General features: G+C 37.1%; 1 protein-coding gene across 2 annotated transcripts in view; it reads left to right on the top strand.

Moving 5' to 3' along the window:
- The first annotated feature begins 507 nt into the window (after window positions 1-507).
- Cul3 (cullin 3) overlaps window positions 508-26,180 on the top strand; it is a 61,767-nt gene continuing 36,094 nt past the window's right edge. The window contains exons 1-2 of one of the 2 annotated variants that reach the window (XM_052192335.1): window positions 508-600; window positions 13,263-13,460. In XM_052192335.1, coding sequence (XP_052048295.1) covers window positions 535-600; window positions 13,263-13,460 — 264 coding nt within the window. In that variant the 5' untranslated portion in view covers window positions 508-534. Of the gene's footprint in view, window positions 601-13,262; window positions 13,461-14,352; window positions 14,500-26,180 lie in introns of those variants that run through there. The other variant, XM_052192336.1, reaches the window with a different exon arrangement.

Consider the following 26,180-nt stretch of genomic DNA (forward strand, 5'->3'; position numbering starts at 1 on the left):
CGGGCTTCGCCCCACCCCCGGCCGCGCGCCCGCCCTGATCTCGCGAGATCTGACGTGCCCGCCGCGCCTCCCGCCTCCCCTCCCGTCCTCCCGCCCCCTCCCCCCATCTCTCCACTCTCCGCTCTCCTCCCTCCCTCCTCCCCCCTCCACCCTCTGGGCCGGATCTCGTCTCGCTGAGGCGGAGGAGGAGAAGGAGGAGGAGGAGGACGTTCGGCCTGCGCAGTGAGATGTTTGTCCGTCGCCGCCGCCGCCGCCATCGCGGAGGAGCGCGATAAAGGGAGCCGAGCCCGGCGCGAGGGGAAGCCCGCGGAGCCGCCGCGCCAGCGCAGCCCCCGGCCGAGCCCGAGCCGCCCGAGCCCGAGCCGCCGCCGCGGCCGCCCAGGGGCCGGCCCGCCGCCCAGCCCAGCCCGGGGGCCGCGCCGCCGCCCCCCGCCGAGCCCCGCGGCAGCTCTCCCGCCTTCAATGTGACACCGGCGCCTCAGAGTGCGAGCCGCAGCCGCCGCCGCCGCAGCCGCCGGGGAGGGGTCGAGCACCATGTCGAATCTGAGCAAAGGCACGGGCAGCCGGAAGGACACCAAGATGCGGATCCGGGCCTTTCCGGTGAGTCGGTCCTCGGCGCCCGGGACCCGGAGCCGCGGCCGGGAGCCGCACGCGAGGCCGGGGCTGAACTCCGCCAACAGGCCGCAGCCGGCCTCCCCTCCCCCACGGCCGCCGCCGGTGGCGGGGCGCGAGGCTTCCCGGCAACGGGGCGGCGCGGGACCGGTGCGGCCACCTCCCGGGCCGTTCCCCGCGCCCCGGCCGCCCCGGGGCCTCCTTCGCGCCGGGCCACGGCGCCGCGGCCCGGAGGGGATGCGCGCTGTCGCTGCCGCACCCCTCGCGTGGGGCGTGTGTGTAACTTTTAGCGTGCGGTTTCCAGAAGAACCCGGCTTGGCTGGCTTTTACGGTGGTGGGGAGGACTGCCCACCTCTGCCCGACTCCTTAGTCAGGAGTGGTCTTGCCATCCGACTGCCCCACTCACTGACCGAGATGCTACGAAATGCCCCCTGGCAAAACACACCTAGCACCGAGCATAGTATTTATGGCATCTTTGATCCTGCAAGCCTCCTAAGCACTTGACCCACTCCGGTTCGGAATCGTGGAGGGCCAGGCACAGAACGAGCTGGACTCTTTGCTTTCCCATGTCTTAGCCAGGGAAGTTCCCAAGAATAGTTGCTACTCAGACTTGTTTTACCTTGAACGTTTTCAGCGGCAGCAAACGTTTTCTCTTCAGAAACTTTTCCTCTTGGCGTTACGTTGAGTCATAGGTTTGCGGTGTTTAGTCGATGGAGTGTAACTTTGGATGTCATGCCTCGATCAGATAGCCAGTGGCAGGCAATTAAAATGCCCTGTTGTAACAAACTGGACATACTTGCTCATGTTGCTACAGTGACAGGTAGAAGTCAATATACAAACCATCAGTGGAGCAGAATTTTAAAAGTAAAATCGGGGGAAGTTATTTTTTTCCCTTCTAAGGATCATAAGCATTCTGTCATGTGTGTCATCACTTTTTGAACAGGATTTTCCTGAAGTACTCTTTTCTGTGAGGAAAGGAAAGACCCCGATAGTATTGTCCGAGTTAAGTAACTTTGCCCTGGAAAACTTGAGGGCCTCTGAATACCTCATACCAAAGAAGTGTACAAACGATGCAGAATTGTGACTTTGCAAAGGACATATTGTCAGCGTGTAGAAACTTGCACCTTTATGCAAATAAATGGGCTCTGTGTAAACATAGAGTATAATCAGAAGAATGAGGTATTTTGATATTAATTGCATTGTGAATGATTTTTCTAAGTGAATTAGAGATTACATCAGAAAGTGAGAAATGCTGGAAAACCAGTGCTAATAAAGGTAACTATTAGGTTTTCCTTTGTAATTGGACAGTGAGCTAGGTGTATGAGCTTGAATAATTTCCCTACTGAATCCCTCCCTCTTTTTTAAAACAAAATTCAGACTTAGTTGTTAATTTTTGGGTTTTTTTTTTTTAAGTCAACTGTGACACTGATTTTTCTAGGAAATGTTTGCTCTTGGTTCTGTTTCTTGGAGTTTTTGTTTGATAAAACATGAAAGAGCTTATATTTGACCAGTTAATATTTCTCAGAGTAACCAGTTCTACCTTAATCTGTGTTTGCAACTCTTTGACATCTAGATTTCTCTACTTGAACCTGTTTTCCTCTCCCCATCATTGGTCCAAGATATACTGAATACTGTATGCAGGCACTATTTATTCCTGGAGCTTTAGGACTTACCAGCAGATGTGAAAAAGGAAAAGATCAGTGGTTTCTGGAGCTAGCATTAGGCATTAGAAGCAGGAAGAAAATTGTACCACTAGCTGAAGATGGAAATAGTATGTGATAGACTAAGCTAGTACTGAAACTGAGATTTTGTTTTATTTCTTGTTTTCTAGCTCATAAGAAAATAACCATAGGTTGTTCCCATTGCAAAAAAAATTAGCTATTGTTGAGGCTAGATAATGTTCCAGTGATATTTCATTGAGTTCAGGGAAGTGCCTCCTTAGGCTGTCAGAATTCTTCAGCCCACTTGGACTCTTAGAAATACACACGAAATATACTATTTATGCTTATAAATATGTGTGTTCCTACAACTGATATGTTACACCATGTGGATATGTAGTTAGCTATAATTGGCAGACTGTAAATTAATCAAGTTTCAGTTGCTCATTTCTGGTTTTTTAAAAATTCATGTAGGAGTGAAATAAGTTTAGACTTGTTTGATTTTCACTGTACAATAGTGGTAAGTTAACTTACAAAGTATATTTCATATATAGATGAGTACTTTTGATAAAGTTTTACGATATAAATCAGGTTTTCTTACATTTTAGTGCATTTTTTTTTTTTTTTGGCCTACACATTACACCACGTTATCTTCATGCACAGTTTAAGTTTTTTCTGCCCCCTCCCTCAGTTTAAGTAAACCTGCAAAATTTATTTAAAATTTTCTGTATTTTTAACTGAAGGAAAAGGTCTGTTGAATTTTACACTTCCCTTCATTATATAGAGTATAGCTTATTATACATATTTTTGTTGGTAATTATTTTAAAAATATTTGTAAACTATGTGTGTGTGTCCATTTGTACATATGACTGCAGGTGCCTGAGGGTTGAGGAGTCAGATACCCTGGAGCTGGAATTACAGGCCCTTGTGAGCTACCCATTCCAGTCTTGGGAACCAAAGTTGTGGTCCACTGCAGGAGCACTGCAGGAGTAAGGGTCACTTTTAACCACTGCACCATTGATCCAGCCCCTATTGATATTTTGAAATTGTTCATAAAGTATCAGCTAGAGTTACAGAAGATTATTAAGAAGGGAGGTAGTGTATTGATTTGGACTAAGTTTCTTTGGAAAAGATACTTTACTCAATCATGTGTCTTAAGTCATACATTTTCAGCTCTGTGTATTCTGTTGGGTTAACCTTTGTCTGAGAAGCCATTCCTCTCTGTATTGTCCAGAAGTTTTGTTCTCATGGGCTTTAACAGGCTTGGTTGGAGTTGATTCTTGAATGAAAATGCTATCTTTTAGATTTGGAGACACTGAAAATCACTTCTACTTTGACCTTTCTCTTAAAATTGCTACCATGAGTTCTGAAAGTAATATCAGTTCCTAGTTTATAAAGCTTGCTAAGTCATAACAGGGACAACTCTTATGTAATCTCCGTGATTGTAGTCGAATTTCACCTGTGCAACATGTCAGCAAATGGTGCCTACAGAGGGACAGACAGGAATGTTAAAATCATTCATGACAGACATTAGAGCATGAAGAGATAAGGACTTAGGTATATAGTTGATGATGCCAGATTTAAGGGACATCTTTGATCTTCACGATAGGTTTATTTCCTAGGGAAGGTACTTTGTACAGAGAACTATCTGCACAGTATATATAGAAGAATAACAGTTTATTTACACAAAGCCAGGAATTAATTGTAAATCTGTTTTCATTCTTTGTTACTTTCTTACAGAGAAATTTTGTAGGAAGGTGTATCAAAATGTTGCTTACACTGAGATTTATGCTTTCTACTTAATAGTTTTGGAACATTGTTTATATTTACAGTTAGTGCTTCCTTGCTTTAGAAATTTAAGATCATCTTTAAACAATTTCTATTTTATGTATGAGTGTTGTTGCCTCCTTGTATGTCTGTATCATGTATATGCTTGCTGTCCTTGAAGGTCAGGAGAGGGCATCAGATCCACCAGAACCAGAGTTGCAGACAGTTGTTAGCCACCATATGGATTCTGCGAACTGAATCCAGAGCCATCAGCAGTTGTAGCAGTTGCTCTTAACCATTGAGCCATTTCTCCAGCCCCTTACTTGTCTTTTTTAGTTATATGTGTATGCTTATGCCCATAAGTACAGTTGTCCGTGAAGGTCAGAAGGTGTTGGATTCCCTGCAGTTGGAGCTATGGGAAGTTGAGAACTGAGGATTTGGTTGTTGGAAACCAAACTGGGATCTTCTGCAAGAGCAGTACACATTGTGCTTAGTCAGCTCTTGTGCTCTAGATGTCTTTGTAGGTGTAACAGCAGTTCAGAAGTGCCCATGCTGAATTCTAGTATGTATGTATGTATGTGAGAGAGAAGGCCATGTCTGTTATTTACTTGGGTTAAGTGTGGAATATGTGTGTGATGTGGCAATGTATGTCTGTGGTTATGTTTGAAGAGGTCAGAGAACTTTGGATGATGTCCTTTGTCTTTCACTACCTTACTCCATTGTTGTATGTTCTCTCACTGAACCTGAAGATGGGCTGGCAACCAGCAAGTTCCAGGACTCCTTCTGCCTCCACCCTTCTGTAGAGCTGAGAGGTATCCATTCACACATCTGTGCTTGACTTTGTACCTTAGTGCTGAGGTCTGAGATCAGATCCTTATGTAGCAAGCACTCATCTTCACTAAGCTGCTCTCCAGAGCCCCATGAATTTTAAAGCCTGTTTGCACAATATAGGCTATAATGTGAGCATTTGGCCTTTCATGGATAGAACATTCATTACGGAAGTTGAATCCTTCACATAAAATAGTCATTTATTTGAAGATCATTTATTAAATGCAGCTTAGTCTTAGTAGTAATAGCATTTGTTCAGTTTAGGAAGAATATAGAATTATGACTAGAAATATTACCACTTTTCTTTGTATTATATGGAGAACTTTTTGGTTTTTTTCGAGACTGTTTCTCTGGGTAGCCCTGGCTGTCCTGGAACGAACTCTGTAGACCAGGCTGGCCTTGAACTCAGAAATCCGCCTGCCTCTGCCTCCCAAGTGCTGTGATTAAAGTATGCACCACCATCACCTGGCAGATAATTTTTATTTTAAAATAAGTTAATAAAGTGATAAGTTCCTTTTTGTCTATTGTAAAATGAACCCAAAAGTATTAATTAGTATTAGTTAGTAAAGTTATAAGTTCCTTTTTGTCTATTGTAAAATGAACCCAAAAGTATTAATACTAAGAATCATTAAGGTTAAAAATATGATTTGTGCCAGGCAGTGGTGGCGCATGCCTTTAATCCCAACACTTGGGAGGCAGAGGCAGGTGGATTTCTGAGTTCGGAGGCCAGCCTGGTCTACAGAGTTCGTTCCAGGACAGCCAGGGCTACACAGAGAAACCCTGTCTCAAAAAACCAAAAACAAAAAAATATGATTTGTAGTTACTAGATATATATTTTGACAATTTAGTAAATTTTTTAAAGATTTTTTTTTCTTTTTTCTTTTTTGGTTTTTCGAGACAGGGTTTCTCTGCAAAGCCCTGGCTGTCCAGGAACTCAGTAGACCACAGGCTGGCCTCGAACTCAGAAATCCACCTGCCTCTGCCTCCCAAGTGCTGGGATTAAAGGCATGCACCACCACTGCCTGGCTTTTTTAAAAAATTTTTTATATCACTATGTGTTTACATAGTTGAATTGGGTTTTATATTGTATGTTGTCTTTTTGTCGTTTGATTTCTTTTTGTGGTGTTGGGAATTTGAACCCAGGGCTACACATGCCAGGCAAGCCAGAAACATTGACCTATTATATTTCTATCTCTTTTTTTAAAAAAATTGTTTTATTTTTATTATTTTATGTGTGGGGGTATTTTGCTTGCATGTGAAGTGGGTATTGGGAGTTGAACCCAGATCTTTCACAACAAATGTTCTTAACTACTAAGACTTCTGGTTTAATAGGGGCTTCTCAGTACATATAGTTATTTGTACTGTAACTATATTTTGAAACCATTTTTAGTCACTGGCCCCTCACAATTCCCACATTTGCCTAATCTTTTCCCTACTGTCAAATATTTTGATTGCCTTTAGGAAGTCCCTATTTTTTCTGTTGTACAGAATGTAGCTTGGACTCTGCATAATCCATCTATGATTCTAGAATTACTGAGCTGACTAGAGTTTAAATGTATTCCTTAATGGTTGTACAGCAAGGTATAAATACAGCTAAAATTTGTTGAATATTTTCCATGGGCTGGGCAGTCTAAACTTTTGTCCAGTACTTGTACCAGACAGCCTTTCAAACCATGGAGTACATAGAACTTAGTGTACGTGGGTACTGAGTGATTAAACTAGTTATTTAAGCCAAACAATAGTAATTGATTAATTTAGTGCAAATGGTGGTTTGAAGTGTTTGAGTCTGTAAGTAAAAACAGTACATTTTTATTGGTCTTTGTATCATTTTTCATAGAGGGTTAATCTCCTTTCTGTCTGAAACAGAAATTACTTGAAAGTACAGTGTGATGGATTACCAGGATCAACATTAGATGAGATTCAACAGTGAAAGTCGTAATCTCTGCTTTTAGTGTTTTCTGTATCTTAGCTGAACTCCACACTATACCAGGGCAACTTGGCTGGGACACACTTGCAGGTCCTCTCCCTCGGCCCACTTCCCTGTACTTCTGATCCACTCCTTTTACTATAGATTAACTGTGCTTTGCCCTGGAGATAGGCTTACCTTAAATTCAGGTTCCTAGTTTTCTTATACTCATTAAGGGCCTAGTGTTCTGATTTTGGCTCAGGTTCTTAAGAACTACTATTTTATCTTTGACAATCTTATTCATGCTCACTCAGACTTTGAGGAAATAAGTGTCTACTTCACATAAATTATTTCTAGTTCAAGTCTTCATTTTTTTATCCATTATATGTCAGAATATTCATTTGTTTAATTTAAAATGCTTATGTATTCCTGGTGTGAGTCAAAGACAGGTATTAGTGGAAAACCATCTTGGATGATACTGCCTCTTTGTGTTTTCATTGCCTGTGTTTTCTAGATTGTGATTTACTGAAGAAAATTGAAAAACAGTGATCATTAATTTAATCACACATTCAGTGACTTAAGGCAATTCATTACCTAGTCAGTAAGATCTTACTGTTCCTACTCAGCAGTTCAGAAAGTTTTTGATTTATTATTTAACTTTATTTTATGTGCATTTGTCTGTATGCATGCATATATATGCCCCTGCTATTCTAATTTTAATCATTGTACTTAAAACTGTTTATTAAGAATTCTCTTACCTCTCAAGAAATCTAACAAACAATTGTTTTTATACACACACACACACACACACACACACAAACACACACACACAGGAGCTGAAAATTCTTCAGCAATCTTTCTATTTAATTATATTCTGGAACATGTATTATTACTCACAGCTTTTTGCCTCTGGTCTGAAAAGAAACTTTTTTGTCTTGAAATCATTACTAATTTCATTTTGTTTTCATAGCCAAGATTCCTGATAGAATGGTCAGTCAGTCTGTCTGTCTTTTACTTAGGAGTATAATTTTCTTTTAGAGGAAACATCATTGATTTTCATTAAACTAATTATAATACACAACACAAAGTAGACAATATTCAGTAAATGAAGTAACAACAGTCAATATTCTTTAGTCCATTTCTTCATACTTAAAATGGCACAGCTAAGGACATTTCTGCACAGAATAAATATAAGTAGGAAATGAGATAGTATAAAAATTACTTTCTAATAAATAGTGCAACTGGCAGATTTAAAAGAGTTGTTAATTGTAAAGTTGTTAATTGTCTTTCCTGTGGAGTAGGGGTTTGTAGTAGAAGGGGTGTTTTCAGAATTGTCCTCAATGTTCATTTAGAGCTGCTTCCATATTGCCATTGATACAGGAATCTATAAAAGAGTTCACTGAGAAAGGCTAGCCATTGCCTTAATATCAATACTCACTAGCTTACTTAGCAGGGCCATATTGCCTGAGTGGTAATAAGAAATTGAGAACTAGCCTTGTAGATCTCTTAACTAGGGCATAGCTTTTGCTATTAGAAAGCTTTCCTTTTAGTGTTTCTAAAGCCAACTGAAAGTCTGATGTAATTAAATAACACTTGTTAATGAGACTTAGAATAATAGAGAAAACAGAATGGACCTATTTTGCTTTTGAACTGGGAACCAAAATGTCAAAGGGAGAATCTCCTTTCCTTGGAAAATTAGCTAAAGTAGCTGTTAATAAACCTTTAGCCTAAGATACTGATGCATTTTCTCCAAGTAATAAATGCAGTTTTTCTCTTTATGTCCAATTACTCAATCTCAAGGAGAAGTTATTTCAGAAAATTAACTGCTAAGTCTTGAACAACTACTTTATTCTGGATTTTGTATTAAATATTTGGCTATTCTCAAATCCCAAAAACAACTTATAGTTGACATTTTCCCTCCTGTTTAAATCTAGTTGGAGTTCTGACAGACCTAGAAAAGGATAGAGCCAGGATTCCTGTCCAAGTGTCTGACTCAAAGACAGTCTTGTTTTCCATTAAGCTGCCAGGTCTGTCCAACTTTGGATCTCACTACATGGCATTGTCATTTGTAGAAGTGTTGGGTCCTATTTATACCTAGCCTAGTGTGCATGCATGCTGTAAATGGGACGGACACAGATTGATCCTGCCTGCTATACTACATAACTTATGTTGTTAAATGTTTTCTAGATTCTGGAGTAGTATGCTTTTTTACTAGAAATATGTTGGGAAAGTAATTCTAAGGTAAAGTATCAGTCTGTTGACTGATCCAGGAGTCCTGGAGCTTGCATGTATCACACAGTACAGTGTACCTTAAGGATATACTTAGAAAAACTGGATTCCTTAATTAATGTTAGCATGTTTAAGTTCTTCTAAAACAATTTAGAGTATAATAAAGTGGTAAACAATGAAATGAATGTAAAGCATGAAGATTAGAGAGTTTTGTTAATATTTTCTTTGGTATATATAAAAACATGAAGTGTTGTTTTTAAATGGAAAAAAATTAGCCAAATTCAACTCTATTTTCTCTCCGTGTATATGTGTGTACTGTGTGTGGTGTGTGTATTCTTGTAGAATGCCAAGGTCCAAGTTGGGTTTTTTCAGTCTCTTTTCTGCTTGCTTATTTATTTATTTGTTCATTTATGAATGAGAAAGGCTGTCCTGGTTTCGGTTACTATTGTGATAAAACACGGTGACCAGAGTGGTTTGGGGAGGCAAGGGTTTGTTTTATACTTTCATATCACTGTTGTCAGGACAGGAACTCAAACAGCAGAGCAGGAACCTCAAGCTGAGGCAGAAGCCATGAAGGGGTTGCTCCCTACAGCTTACTCACCTAAAACCATTATACCAGGCATAGCGAGGTTCACAATGTGCTGGGCCCTCCCCTATTAGTCACTAGCCTATAAAATCCCCTACAAAGCAGTTTTACAGAGGCATTTTTCTCAACTGAGCCCCTTCCTCTTATGTCAAGTTGACATAAAACTAGGCAGTACACAGTCAACCTCACTCTACCTCATTGATTGATCTGTATTGACTAGCCAGAGAGCTCCAGAGAACCCTGCATTTCTTCCTTGCTAGCACTGAGGTATGGGTATGCACCACCATGCACAGCCTTGTCCTTGAGTGCTGGGGTCCAGGCTTGTGTCCTTTATGTTAAGCCATCTTCCTAGTTTCTAATTTTAAAAAGCTATATAAGTCTGTCTTAGAAACCATAACAGTATACCACAAACTGGACCATTTATAAAGAATAAGTATTTTCTCATTCCTGGGGGCTAAAAGTCTATGATCATGATTTTCATAAGGTTCATGGTTTCATAAGTTGTTGCAGGCTTTTCATTGTTCCATTGGTGCTACATACACATACACCAGAAGAGAGGAATGTTCTTTCCAAGGGGGTTAACTCTCTCCATCAAGTCCTTTTTTAAGGTTACCTAATTCTACCCATGAGGGTTCTACCCATAGAACCTATATCCCGTAGGCCTCAGTTCTTGTTATCAGTATATTCATATTCAGAGTTAAAAACTTTGGAGCAAACACATATTCAAGCCATATCAAGGACTTTAAAGAAAATTGGTTATCAATTTAACAAATGAGGAAATTGAGGACTACATAAGATGATTTCACCTAGGAATTTGCATCTTATTTGAATTATGGAAGAGCAACTAACTGATTTCTGGTTAAAAGCTTGTTTCTGTGGACTAGACTGAAGCGTTTAACTGGCCTTTTTAAGTTACAAATTTCTCAGTATGGCCAGGCTTGAGTTGACTTGATACAGTAGAAGGACACTTGGGCTCCTTCATTGTTCTAAAAAGTTTTGCAGTCTTTGATAATCCACTTAGTCTGTACTTTGTAAAATGAAAATACTTTACTTTGAGGTTTACCTCAAAGTACATTCAAGCTCTTAAATAAATTTACACTGAAAGGTAGTTTCTTTATATGTAAATCTAGGAAGTAATACCTGTGTGCTCTCTTGGAATTTGTGAAACATTTTGTCTCACATAGCAGACTAGCCTTTCAGAATTCAGTATTTCTTTTTTTTCCCCACCCCTCAGTATTTCTTAAAAGGGAATGCTGTATCTTTTAAAATAACAATATAAATTATCCTATCAATTTTAAGTACCGTATTAACAAACCATATTTTGTATGTAGCTTACCCTAAAGTGTTAGAATTGGTAGACTGAGCTTGAATCATCTGTTTAAGGATCCTTTTTGATTCAATTGCTGCTATTTTATAGCTAGGGTAAGTGAAATAATTCTTTTCTATACTTCCTTTTTCACAGTTACGCATAAACATAACTTTGAAAAAAATCCAGACTGGGGAATTCTTACCCAGTTAGGCCAGAATGGTATTGATTGACTAGTGTTTCCCAGGTTGTAAATACTGGACTGAGTGTATTTTGTAATACAGAAGGGGTTTCCTGGTCAAATAATAGCAGAAAGATCACTGTTAGAAACTACAGGTAACTATTACGTACCAAGTTTTTTTTTTTTTTTTTTTTTTTTTTTTTTTTTTTTTTTTTTTTTTTTTTTTCCCTCTTGAGACAGAGTTTCTCTGTGTATCCCTGGCTGTCCTGGAACTCACTATGTAGACCAGGCTGGCCTCGAACTCAGAAATCCGCCTACCTCTGCCTCCCAAGTGCTGGGATTACAGGCGTGTGCCACCACACCCAGCTTATGTACCAAGTATTACTTAGGGGCTATTTTAAAAGTTTCATCTTCATGAAGCTAACTAACACTTGACTTAGAGAAGAAGCATCAGAAAAAGAAATAATGGGGCAGATAGGGTCAATAGTGGATTGATGTATTTATTGTAAGCGTGGCCACTTAATAGTTTTTTGTCAGCCTGTAGGTTTGAGACATTCAGATATGTCTGAAAGTGAAACATTTCAGAGAGAGAAGCACGAAAACTAAAGGTTTATTTCCTTATTCCAAAGAATAGTTGGAAAGTAGGAGTGCACAGAGCAGAGTGAACAAGTGAGGAAGATGCAGTTGAGAGGAGAATCAAGTAAGACTCTGGGAGAACCTTGCAAGCATTTGACTAAGTCTAGGGGACATGAAAAGTCATTTGAGGCTTGTGGACAGATAATAGGAGATCTCTTTCTGAAGGTAGGCCAAAAATTGTGGAGTAGTTAGAACTATCTGAGAAATGATAGTTTTACCATGAGTGTATTAATAGAACTAGTGTGAAGGGGTTGTGTTCTGCTTGTGTTTTGAAGGTAGAGAATAAGATTTGTATTTTGGGTTGGAATTAATGTGAAGGACTAGCCAAAGATGATTGTAGATGTTTTCCCATAGCACCTGAAAGGAAAAAATAAACATTTGTTCACTGGGAAGAGATAGCAGGACAGACAAGTGGAATGTGTGGAAATGATTAGAACTTGTCTTAACCTTGAAGATACTTAGTAGGTATTCAGGTAGAAACAGTAGGCAGCTGGAACTATCATTAGTGTGTAAGAGACAGGGACAAGTAGGATATAGGGAATTTGGGAATGACTTCAAGCTCTAGAAATAGATGAAATCTCTCTCTAGAATGTGAGTTTAAGATGGAAGATGGTAGTAAGAATCAGAAGCAAACCATCCATGTAGGAAAAAGTGAAATAGGAAGAAAAAGAAGTGGCTATAGTGCTTGAAAGCAAACACATTTTGTTTTAAGCAGTAGAATTAATTGGTGAGTGCTTTCAAATACTGCTGTATGGTCTTGTAAATGATATCTGGTACTTTGACCATTAGATTTATGAATATAAAACCTCGTGGTGACTTTGTTCCACTGACATAAGAGATGTGAATGTTACATTGAGGTGGATTAAAAGATTGATAAATGGAACTTGGATACAGTGAATGTAAGGGACTGTTTCAATTTCTTGCTATTTAATTGTTTTGCTGTAAATAGAAAGAATTTGTAATAGGATTAAGATGCAAACCTAATTTGGGATGTAATTAGGAATGATTAATATAGAGGGAAAGTCAGTGATGAGAAAGGTGATAGTGAACAAAATGATCACTAGGTGTTCTGCTTGCATGTCACTTAGAGCTCCTGTTAAAATGCACATTGATTGTGCAGGCCTGGGTGGGGCCTGGCATCCTGTGTTTCTTTGTGCTGTTTACTTGTTTCTGTGCTGAGTATAAGAATTAACAGATTACATTGGCATTTAACTAAAAATGTTGGTGGATATGGTCAGTTTGTACAGTGCCTCCCGGTTGTTCGTATTTTTCAGTACCTTAAAAAAAGAGCTAAGTGACTAGTGGAGACATAAAACATTGTGATTTTAAAGTAGAGCATTTTGGTATACTTAGGAATGAAGGAGGTTATAAAGGATTGAATGAGAATGTTTCTATTAGCTCAAGCAACTTCAGATGTATCCCTTATTTTACTAAGGCAAAACAGTTGTTAATGTCATAAATCATTGTAGGTTTATAATCATTGTCATTGTATGATATGAACAAATACAGAATTTTCAACGTTTTTTTTTTCCCTTTTTTCTTGGCTATTACAGATGACCATGGATGAAAAATATGTAAACAGCATTTGGGACCTTCTGAAAAATGCAATTCAAGAAATCCAGCGTAAGAATAACAGTGGTCTTAGTTTTGAGGAGCTCTATAGAAATGCATATACAATGGTTTTGCATAAACATGGAGAAAAGCTCTACACTGGACTAAGAGAAGTTGTTACTGAACATCTCATAAATAAGGTACCCAATTTACAGGACTGTTGCTAATACAATTTTGACTGTAGAGAATCCTTATACTGTTGTGTTTTGACCAGGGCATTCTTTTCAAGGCTACAGGAAGCCTATATTTAGCATGTGACTGTTTTAAACCCTTACTGAGAACTTATAATAGGTTAAATCACAATTTATAATAGTTGAAGAGATGAAGTTTGTGGTCTGTTTTGAGTATATAGTTGTAATTAATGAAGCAAACATTTTACAAATTCTTAAATTTGAGCTAAGTTTTGTGGTAAATATAAAATCTTTAAAGATAAATTTAGTGGTTAACATAAAGGATTGTCATTGAACAGACTGCAAAAAGACAAGTTTCAGTTACAAAATTGCTTTAAGATTGCCAAATACAATGTGACATATCACAGATTCATTGACACTTTTCATGATATTCATTTCTTGAATATTTGGGGGGGGAGAAGGTAGAAATGTTTTATGAATAGTAAAATGAACTCATTTTTAACCTATACATTTTTGTTTAATCAGGCTATTACTATATATTTTTATCTATTGTAATTGTTATTGAACAATTAGAAATAAGGTTTACATTTCATTTACCCTAATTATTAGCTTTCATGTTTCCTATGAATAAGGAAGGTCTTACATAACCAAAGAGGTGTGAAGTAAACGAGACAGGTTAGCATTAGCGTAGTGCCATGTTAGATTTCATTGGTTGTCCTATGTAGCAGTGATATCCTCTACAGTAATTTTTTTCTGATCCATGATGTAATCCAGGATCACATACTTATAAGTTCCTCAGACTTGGTCTGCCTGCACATTGGCATTTTTGAAGGTTGTAGGTCAGTTGATTTATAGATTGTCCCTCAGATTTTGGCTTGTCTGATTGTTTCCTCATGACTAGTTTCAGGTTGTGCATTTTTGGCAGGAATAATAAGTGATGTTGTGTCCTCAGTGCATCACATCAGGAGGCACATGCTGTCAGTTTATCCCATTATTGGTGATGTTAACTTTGATCACTTGGTGTCCGCCAGATTTCTTCACTGTAAAGGTACCATTTTCCCTTTGTAATTCCTAAGTATCTGTTCAGTGCTATTTTGATACTGTATGAATGTCCTGTCCTGTAGAAACTTCCATGCAGTGGTTTCAGTGTTCATTGATGGTTCTTTGAGTCATCACTGTAGGGTTGCAAGCAGCTTTCTGATCCTGTCTGTCTCCTAGAATTTCTTTCTCTGGAAGGTAGAGTGGAGAAATTACATGAGCTAGGTAGGTTAGTATTTCATGACTTTTAAGAGGATTATGTTCATTGTCCAAATTTTTGTTAGATACCCGTGGTTTCTTTTCAGTTAAAAAGAGAAAAAAACACAGTAGGTGCACAGACAGAGGGTAGTGTTTATGATCCCTTCTTGGGGGTTGTTTTTACTTTGATGTGGGAGATGACACACTTTAGTAATGTGAAACCCTATGCATTAAGTGGCAAATGAGTTGTGTAGGTGATAATAGCTTAGGGATTATGTGAAGGAAAAATGAGCTCTGTAGGATTTCATGAGAAATTTAACCAAGTCTTTATACATAAAAGATTAAGGGTTGCATCCAGGCACTGGGAGGGACTCTAATATAGCAGATCATATGGTTTTTAAAAGAACAACTAGTTACTCTTAGGGGGAAAAGAGGATGCTGACTGAGGAGTATTATTATAGTATAGTATAATTAAATTATAGGATTATTGAATTATATGGCAAAGGACATAGGAAAAGTTTAATAAGTTTGAATGCATCACTAAGGTATTTGAATTAAAAAGTGGAAAGATTTTAAGAGGTACACATGGGTGAAAAATATAACAATATTTAGAGATTACTGATGATGAGGTATGAAATGTAGAATCAAGATGATTATTAGAATTAGAAGAATTCTTGAAAAATCTGAATAAAAGGAAAGATTAGAAAGGAGTAAATAGAAATAAGACAAGAAAGATTAAGTTGCTTAGAAAATTGTAGGAGTGCTATGACAAGACTAAAGTGATTTGCAGCAGGTAAGGAAGGGATATGTTTGCTTTAGGTTATAGTAACAATTTTTATCATTGGAAAATGCCTTAGAAGTCATTTTACATGTGAGCCATAAGATCTTCAGATGAGTTTGTAGATAGTCTTAAACTCAGAATACACATAGAGATTTGGTATTAGGTAGTATATACTGAGGAGTAAGCATCATGTTTCAGAGGATGAAATGACTATAGAGTCAAGGGATGAATATTGAGGAAACTTACAGGTAGTTAGAAATAAGAAAAACTAACTTAAGAGGTTAGACTTTAAAAAGAAAGAGGAAAGATAAGAACAGAATATTTTGCTTACTGCTACCAAAGGTTGGTGGATTGGAATACTTGAGTTCTTAGATGTGGGATCAAGAGTGATGGAGGAATGTTAGGGAATAATAATACTGATTATAACTTTTTTTTTTTTGCATCTGCATTTGCATTGCTGTGTGTTAGGCCCAGCCCTGGTTGGTGGGGCTTTTAGGTTAGTTGAATGTCAGAATTAAATAATGCCTTTTGAAAATGAGAGAAGATAACTCGACATGATCATTTTGAAGGGTCATAGTAGGAGTTGGTTAGAAGGTGTAATTTATAGTGTTACTATTTTAAACAATGCTTTGTAACTTGGACACAAACTCAAAAAAATCAACAGTACATGTTGATGAAAACTGGCTCATGGTAAAAGTAAGGAGAGAAGGAGTGAGTGTGAAATCATTGTTTAAGTGAGTTTTTAAGTGTTAAGTGATTTTTTTTTAATCTGAAATGTGATACATAATAATAAGATCATAAGAATTATCCTGCCATGAGAAATGTTAAGGGATTTTAGGCCTAATGCAGTCTCATAACTTTGTCTCAGCTTAGGTTTCCATTATAAGCATCATAGCCCAGATGGCTTGAACAACAACTCTTCACAGTTCTAGATATTATATAGTCCAAGGCCAAGACATCCATCGATCTGTTTTCTAGGGAGTGCTGTTTGTATGCTTTGTTCTTAAGGGCATGTGTTTAATTATTCTAAATTTTAAATTATTTGAAATTTAATTAATTAATTTAAAATTAATTCTAAATTATATTAAATTTCTAATTATTTTAATTATTAAAGTAGCTGATTATTAATGTAAGAAACGTTTCCAAAATTGAAAAAAAGGTGCAAATAATCCAAGTACTATCTCTAGTACAGTTCTGGTAGTGTATTCTATCTCGAATATTTCCTGCTAGGAAACAGACAAAAAAGAAATTAGTGAAATGCTTAAGAACTCAAAGCAGAACATAGGGTATGAGGTCTTTGTGCCTTCCCATAGGAAAAATACTGTATTTAATAATCATGAAAGCATCAGTTTCTCACAGATGTGTTCTGACAGTATAGCTAAAAAATATCCCTGATGTTTTCTGTATTTAAGAAGTTTTGTGAGTTCCTCAGAAGTATTATTCTTTGTCCTTACAGAATTCAGTATACTGGGTATTTCTTAGTTGCCAGGCTCTGAGTTGGAAGTAAGGAATATATAAACAGAGCATGTCTTATCTCTACCCATGAAATAAGCATGCTTAATTTAAAAAAAAAAAAAAAAAACACAGTAAAAGCATGAGGAAAAATACTGAGAGTAACTGCATGGGTCCATTAGAACTATTTGAAGAATTGGTGATGTTTAAATTGGGACTTAAAGATGAGCAAGCCCAAGGCATGGTGGAAGAATACTAGGCAAAGAGAATACTCATGTCTATCTGGCTCTTTTTTGTAAAGAGCCAGATAGACAGGGTTTTCTGAGCCTGTCTCTGTCACACTCCTTAGTTTTTTTTTCCTGAGGCACAGAGAGCAGCAGTATGTATACCATATGTAAAAATGCTTATAGTGGGATTCCTGTGAAACTTGATTTTAAATAACAGGACATCCTTTACCAATTCCTAGAGTCTTCATTCTTATGAAATCTGCTCTGAAAATTTTGTGTAAGCATTAGTTAAGTGCTAGAAACAGGACAAAATAAACTTGGAGAGTCAGAAACCATCATGCCATACCTTGAAGCAGTAGCAGAATGTCTTGATTCTTAGCTATATGTATGTTGGAAAGCCAACAGTGGTTAAACAAAATGTTGGCATGCTGTTATATTGGTTATTAAAATTCTACTTGTGTTGTTGCTTGGAGAATTAAGAGGGCTTCAGAATTGAAGACTAGGAAGAAGTAATCCTGAAGCTGATGACTTATACCAGTGATGGCAGTAATATGCACCAGTACAGTTAGAGCTATAGAGCACAGAAGTTTTCAAATACATGGGGTCTACATGTACAATGTTACCTCCTGGTGCTGATGTGTAAGGAATTTAGAAATGTTGAAAGGCAGCTTTGCTTTGTGTTTAGAAATTTCCTTAGCTGCTTCCTATTTGGGATGCTAAATGTAACTGACAAGTCTCTAGGGTTGTCCTGTAGTAAGGAAATTATTCTTCTGCCTTCAGCTGAGTGTTTAATAAGTACCTTGGATGTAGCTGCAGTGGTATAAGTACTAAGTAGAAATGAGAATGGCACCTACAAGGTTAGTAGGCTAATTCTGCTTCTAGTGATAGTGAAAAAATTATTAGACTTTTCTGGACATTATTGTGTATGATAAATTTTTTGTTTTGTTACTTTGGCATGTTTTAGTGACATTCTTTTTAAAGTTTAACCCTTTTAATATTCATATTATTATTTATTGAGACAGAGTTTGAGTGAATAACCGTGGCTGGTTAGAATTCAGTGTAGAACAGACTGGCCTTAAACCCACAGGTTGCCACCTCCTTGCTTCTTGCTCCATTTCTACCTTTCCCTCTGCCTCCAGGGATTAAAGGCATGTGTCATGTCAGGCTGTTTCTTTGTTTTGAGATAGAATCTCATTGTATAACCCAGGTTTGCCTCAGACTGGCTATCCTAAGCCTTGTGTGTTAGGATGATGAGCGTGAGCCCATTTACAGTCTTTATTTTTTTTCTCCCATATTTTAGGTGAGGAGAATTATTGTATTAAATATTGTATCTATAGATAGATCATTTAGGGAATGTTTATGTGAGGGTACTAGTTGTAGAAATGAAGTTACTACATGTATGCTTTGAATGTAGGCCAGTTAGTTAAGAAGACTTAACTTTTATATTAACTTTTTTAGTCTTCCTCTTGTTCTTGTTCTTGTTCTTGTTCTTGTTCTTGTTCTTGTTCTTGTTCTTGTTCTTGACTTGTTCTTGTTCTTAGGCAAATGTAAAGCAGTGTAGAGAGATAATCTAATTTCATTTATGCATAAAATACAATGATAGCAACTATTAAGACTATTTATTGGAGAAAGATTTCCATTAGCGTATCTGCAGATTCGTTTCCTTGTTTCATTAGTTTTAGTTCAGATGCCCAGTTTCTTCTGATTCATTCCCAGAGAGCCCCTATAACAAGAATCTTTAGTGACGTAGTCAGAATTGGATGACAAATTATTTTGCCTGGAAAGTTCAAGGTGAGATACAAAAAGGCCAATTTTGGGCAACTATTAAAAGATAAAGATTTATCATGACAAAGACAAATAATAATTCCAATAAGTAAATACCACATGAGAAAGAAGTCAGGTATGCATTTGCTCAGTATTTAGGTGGCTGGAGTAGAAAAGGTCTTCAGGGGCATCTGTAGCAGTGAGGTTGTCAGGTGGGTTAAACTTTGAGCAGTGCTATAAGAGCTTTGGGTCTTACATATTCCCATTTCTGTGTACCATTGACTTTAAGTTCTTGTGCCATCTTACACTTTTAACTTAAAGCATTGGGAGAAACTGAGCCTGTTTTATTGGATATTAGAGTTGTTTAAGTGATAATAGGAATCAGAGAAAAGGCTGCCTGCTAGGAAGTAAAATCCCTTGATAAGATGTTTTGGGTCAAATGTTTTGTGGGTAGGTTGATGTCCCCTCCCTCCATGGGAAGTCCTGCCTGGCTACAGGAGGTGGTAGCCACTTCACTAGCTGCTTAGGAGTATCAGTTAGGTTAACTCAACTCCCATAGACTCCCAGGAGCCTCCCCTATCTGCTCTCCAACTAGTCCAGAGAAGTCCCCATACTGGATTTTTGTTCCCTCCCAGTCCTCCCCAATCCTGTTTTGCACACTTGATCCTCATCCCCCTTCACCTCCTCATGCCCTCTACCACCCAGTTCCTCCCTCCATCTACCTCTAATATCTGTTTTATTTCCTTCTGAGTGAGATTCAAGAATCCTCCCTTGGGCCCCCCCTGTTATTTCTTTGCGTCTAAAGATTATAGTGTGGTTATCATGTACTTTCTAGCTAATATTGTCTTACAAATGAATACATATATCATGTGTGTATTTCTTGGTCTGGATTACCTCACTTAGGATATTTTCTAGTTCCATCCATTTGCCAGCAGATTTCATGTCCTTGTTTTTTAATAACTAAGTAGTATATCACTGTGTAAATAAATGTACCACTTTTTCTTTTTCTTTATCCACTCTTCAGTTCTTGATTGTTTCCAGTTTCTGGCTATTACGAATAAAGCTGCTATGGACATATTGAACAAGGATCCTTGTGGTATCGTGGAGCATCTTATGAGAATATGCCCAGGAGTGATATAGCTGGGTCACTATGACCAATTTCCTGAGAAAGAGGCAAATTGATTTCCAAAGTGACTGTACAAGTTGTACTACCATCAGCAGTTGGAGGACTGTGTTCCCCTTGATCAAATTCCTTGCCAGTGTCTACTGTCACTAGATCTTTTCATTGTACCCATTCATAGAGGTGTTAGATGGAATCTCAGAGTTGTTTTTTATTTGCATTTATTTCCCTGATGACTAAGGACTTAAAGTACCTCTTGGCCATTACAGATTCCTCTTGAGAATTTTTTTTAGCTCGGTACACCATTTTTTAGTTGGGTTATTTGGCTTGTTGCTGTTTAATTTCTTGAGTTCTTTATATATTTTGGATATTTTAGGCCTATCATAGGTTGCCATTTTGTCCTATTGAAGGTGTCTTTTTGCCATTCAGTTTCCAGTGGTCCCATTTATTATTGATTTTGGTGCCTGACCTATGGATATTCTGTTCAGAAAGTTATCTCCTGTACCAATGCACTATTCCTCATTTTCTCCTCTATTTAGTATATCCAGTTTTATGTTGAGGTCTTTAATCTACTTGGACTTGAGTTTTGTGCAGGGTGATCAATATGGATCTATTTATTCTTTTACATGTAGACATCCAGCTAGACCTGCACTATTTGTTGAAGGTGCTTTCTTTTTTTCATTGTATGGTTCTAACTTTGTCAAAAATCAAGTGTTTGTAGGTCTGTGGCAGGTTTGTGGCTTTATTTTTGGGTCTTTGAATTCCATTCCATCCATCAACCTATCTATTTTTGTGCCAGTACCATGCGGTTTTGTTACTATTGCTCTGTAGTACAGTTTGAAATCTGGTATAGTGATACATCCAGAAGTTCTTTTATTGTACAGGATTGTTTTAGCTATCATAGGTTTTTTTGGTTTCCATGTGAAGTTGGGAATTGCTCTTTCAGGATCTGTAAAGAATTGTGTTGGAATTTTGATGGGATCTGCATTATTTGTGGCTATTGTGAAGGGATAATTTCCTTCTCAGCCCATTGATCATTTATGTAGTGGGTTACTGATATTTTTTTAATTTGTACCCAGACATTTGGCTGAAAGTGTTTTATCAGTTGTAGGAGTTCTCTAGTAGAATTCTGGGGGTCACATATGTACTATCATATCATCTGCAGATAGCAATACATTGGCTTCTTTCTTTTTTATCCTTTGATCTCCTTTAATTGTCTTACTGCTCTGGCTAGAACTTCAAGTATACAGACAGACTGGTTGATTTTTTTTCTAAAGGACTTCATTTGATTCCCAGCACCCATATGGTGGTTCACAATTGCAACTGACACTATATTTTGGCTTCTGCGTGCACTAGAATGCAAAAACATGCAGGCAAAACAACTATACATAGAAAATTTGGATGCTTCTTATTCTGGACATGAAAGCTTTTTCCGGAAAAAGCACTTACTGTCAAGCCTGACAACCTGAATTCAGGCCCTGGGATCCACATGGTGAAAGATGTGGTTATGGAAAGTTGCTCTCTGACCTTCCATGTAAACAAAATATATTTTTTTCTCAAAAATACCAAGTTTACATGTTTTTCTCTTTGGCCTAACTAATGTGTATGAAATTATGAAAATATACAACCACAAAACTTTCTGTAACTTTACTTTTGAGTCTAAAATTAATCCTATTCCTTTACTATAGAGATTATAGAATGATTTAATTCATCTTATAACTCACTATAGTGTTGTTTAGCACCTTGCTTTGCCTGATGGGACAAAAAAGGGTTTTTGTATATTCTTTGAATAGTAGTTATCTGATATTATGATTTCATTTCTTTGTAAATATGGATCTATTTAGTCTTTTACATGTAGACATCCAGCTAGACCTGCACTATTTGTTGAAGGTGCTTTTAGGCATTTAGAATGTTTTAGGCATTTAGAAGAAAGACTGGTGGTGGAATATTTGATTTGAAATTCAGAGTTTGCGTCACTTTTGAACTCTTAAAGCTATATTATTAACTATATATTGGTAAATTATTTCTAGAAAAATGGGGCATCAATCAGAAAAAGAATTCTATAGAATATAGTAGTGTTGTTAAAGTTATTGGAATGATATTTTTAATTCCTACCTTTATTCTTAGCAGTTAATGAAAAGTAATTAGAATGATATGGTTACCCTAGCTAATAATTAATGAATTTTATGACAGACATTCAGGAAGGTCATTTATGGACTTTTGGAAAGTTGAAAAAGCTATACAATATAAAATTTACTTTCTTAGCCTTGATAGATGTTTTGTTGGAGACCCATTTCATGTTAAAGATAGAAGTAATTGGATTAGTAACTGATGCATTAACTAATGCTACTATTTCCGTTTTAGGGGGAAGGATAGCAAGACCTGTAGTGCTGATATTCTTCATAATGTATGAATATGATATATAACTATGTTGTTTAATGCATTCCTTTAAATTAACAAGGACCCTCCCTAACCACATACAGTTAATACAAAATCCTAAAACGTCACCTTTAAACACAAAAATAATAAAAATCTTATCTGATTAGTAAGGCACTTCAGGCATGCGGGGATATCCCAGGTGTGATTAATCACAGTCATACTTTATGTAAGAAATGGGGTACATATGAGACCAAATAAGGCAGAGACCCTGCCTGTATAGAGTTGTCTGAAAATGGTGATTTTGGTTATTTTGGTTTTGTAATGAGGATTAAAATGCCACAGATTTCTAGGACAATAGGCCCAGAGTTATGCCTTTGTTGTACATTAGCATGTATTCCACATAATTCACGCCCCATTTTAATTACATGTTGATTTTTTCCAGTGAACGGAATGAAGAGATTTATCTTACTTTTGAACTAAATATTGCTTTGTAATTTGAGTATTAAGGGGAAGTCCTCAATTTTTACTTTGTTGCTAATTTTAAGGCTTTGTTAACAGTTTTGGTAAACTTTATAATTTTATACTTATTATTTTGTTTTAGGTGATTTCTGTTTTGTCTAGGCATTTGATTAAAATTGGTTCTATGGGATTTTTAACCTTGACCATTAAAATTTAAAAGGTGAGAGTTTTTAAAATTGTGTATTGGAGAGTGGAATATTCTGGCAGATTATCTCATTGTGGCATAGCATTAGCCTTCTTGTCCATCTCCAGGAACTCTTGGATATAGAGACTCAAGAACAAATATATTCTGTCCCCTGTCTTGTCAGGTCCCGTTCTTCTGTGTGCCAGGAGCTTCATTGACTTAAGAATATATGTATTGTAGCTTGAACGTAGTTTGTCAGTGAAAAATAAAATGTTTCCTTTTGATTCAATAATTCTACTTGAGTCTTAACTAACATTGAAAATTTTTAAAATGTAAGAAAAACTGTATTTATAGAAGCAAATAAGTATGAAACCCTAGTTTGTTACACTATTAGTTTAATATGTTGAAGTTATTTAATTCCAGCATTTTTTAACATTTAAGTTTTTAAACAATGCTTGTTGAATTTTAGTTTTTGATAATGTCCAATTTGAGAGTTTTAGTACCAATTGTATTTATTTATTTATTTATTTATTTATTTATTTATTTATTTATTTATTTATTTTTGAGACAGGGTTTCTCTGTGTAGCCCTGGCTGTCCTGGAACTCACTCTGTAGACCAGGTTGGCCTCAAACTCAGAAATCCACCTGCCTCTGCCTCCCCAGTGCTGGGATCAAAGGTGTGCACCACCAACACTCGGCCACCAGTTTTTTAATGAATATATTCAAATTGGCTTTTATTTTCATGTATATGTCTTTATGAGTTTTAGCATGTTCCACTACCTTCAATGTGGAAATTCCTTTACCCCGCAGAACTCTGAATACTCCTTCATAGCTATGGACTCCTTATCTTCTGATCTCTGTAACTACTGGTCAGTTCTCATTCACTATAATCTTGTATTTGGAAGGATGTTTCTAACTGGTGCAACAGATTACTACCTTAAGTGACAAGCTTCTTTGAGCGTAATTATTTCTACCAATTCAGTTGGTTCTTTTCATATGGTTCTTTTCATAATGATCAACTCATACTGTTGTCTTGGAGTATTGCTATTTGTTCATCCAATTACCTGTGTTTAATGTAAGATGAGATTGTGAATAATGCTTATAAATGTCTAGAAACTTTGTGAATAAATTTTAGTTCCTCTGGGATAAATATTTTGTAGTGAGATTGCATATGTGGATATGAGAGCCCATATGTGGCTGGGCTGATTTGCCTTCATTTGCTCAGTATCCTTGTCAGCACTCAATACTATCAGTTTACTTTGGAGTTCTAGCATGGTTATTAGTTTATCCTTGAAAAATTGTCCTCTGCTTTTCCTCTTTTATGAAGTGGCTGTCCAAGAGTGTCCATTTTTAAAATTGAGTCCTTTGCATTCTTTATTGAGTTGTATGATTTATTTAACTATTTTTTCTCATAGTCTGTGGCTTTACTTTTCTTATTTTAACGGTATCTATAGGACAAAAGTTTTCTGATGGAGTCCAGTTTATGGCTTACAAGTCAGGGTGACAGTTAAAATTCTCACATGATATATTTTCATTATAACCTTTTTCCATGGTGCCTTGCAAATACAACCAGTATTATTATCAGGAGCCAGATTGTGTAAATACTGTTACAGCAATATAATAGTGATGTTAAAGTAGTGCAAAAGCTGCTAAGGCTGGCTTGCTTCTTTAAGCCAGTGGTGGTCTCCTATACCTGGACCTTATCACACTTGCCCAGGTAGCCCTTTACTTTTGTGTATTGTCTGCCTTTGGATTTGAGAGGGCATCAGAATTTCTTTAAATGTCATTTGTTTTCCAGAGAAATTTTAGATTTTTAGTAAAATTGAATGGAAGATACAGCAATTTCTCATGAACTGGATCTCACTGAATCCGCCCCAACCTTGTAGAGTGGTACATCTTTATTTGTTAACTGATGCATCATTACCACACAGAGCCCATAGCTAACATAAGCCTTAGTGTGAGCTGATTGATTCTGTTGATTTAAAGGTATAAATTTTGGGATGTATGTAACCATTACAGTCTGCTGAATTCTTTGAGTAGCCCCACCCCCATCATTCCGTACTGACAACTGATTATTTTACTGATTTCTTAGTTATGCCTTTCCCAGAATATCCTCTAATTGTAGTCACACAGCATGTAGTCTGCTCAAATTGACTGTTTGCTTGATTGATGCATTTAATTCTCTTCTTTATACATCCTGGTTCTGTATTGCCTTTTAGTGCTTAGTACTATTTCACTGTTAGCATGTGCCACAGTCTGTTGTTTGTTTTTTTAATTGAAGGGAACAAGACTTTTGTTCTCAGTGAAAACTGCTTACTTGCATTCCTGTCATCAATGAATAAGAGGCTTCCTGTTACATATACTTGTCAACATTAGGTCTTGACTGTGTTTTACTTTAACCATTGAATAGCATGTATGACCACTGCCATATTATCTCTCATGGCATGGTGTTGAATATTTTTTCATACAGTTATTTACTGTCAGATTATCTTTAGTTAGGTACCTTTTGTTGCCCATTTTAAAAATAGGGTTAATTAGTATTTTGTTAAATTTTAAAAGTTCCTTGTATGCTTTCAGTTATAGTCTTATCAGATAGGTCTTTGTAGCCAGTGCTGGTCTTCTTATTCTCTTGACTGTGATCTATTTTTCAAAAGTTTTTAAGTGGTTTTAATTTTCTGTAGACTGATCCACTGTACTGTGAGATTCTTATTCTTTTGCAAGGCCAAGTACCACACTCAGCCATTAGTTCTCCACTGCTTGTTTTCCTTCTCATCACAGTTGGTCCCATCTTACTCTTAACTTCTGACGTGGTTACTTCTTCCGTGTTTCTTCTTGTGTTGCTCTTCAAATGTCAACTCTTCACCTGGATGAATTTAATGTAAGTTTTCTTTCAGTATTTGGTGTATAGTAGTCCCTTTTTTCTAGTACTACCTCTTCAGCAGGTTCTGGTTACTTGCCTTGCTGGTGGAAAAAGGTAATGATGATATTAATAGATTAACAGTAGTGTTATTACACAGGTACATGTTCTGCTATTCCAAAATTTTGTGTTAATTTTGAAAACAAGTCACTTACTAACTTAATATGTCAACTTACTTTCCTTTAAAAAGGTGTTAATTTTTATTAAAGT

Source organism: Apodemus sylvaticus, chromosome 9 (assembly GCF_947179515.1).
Source record: "Apodemus sylvaticus chromosome 9, mApoSyl1.1, whole genome shotgun sequence".
NCBI classification, from domain to species: Eukaryota; Metazoa; Chordata; class Mammalia; order Rodentia; family Muridae; genus Apodemus; species Apodemus sylvaticus.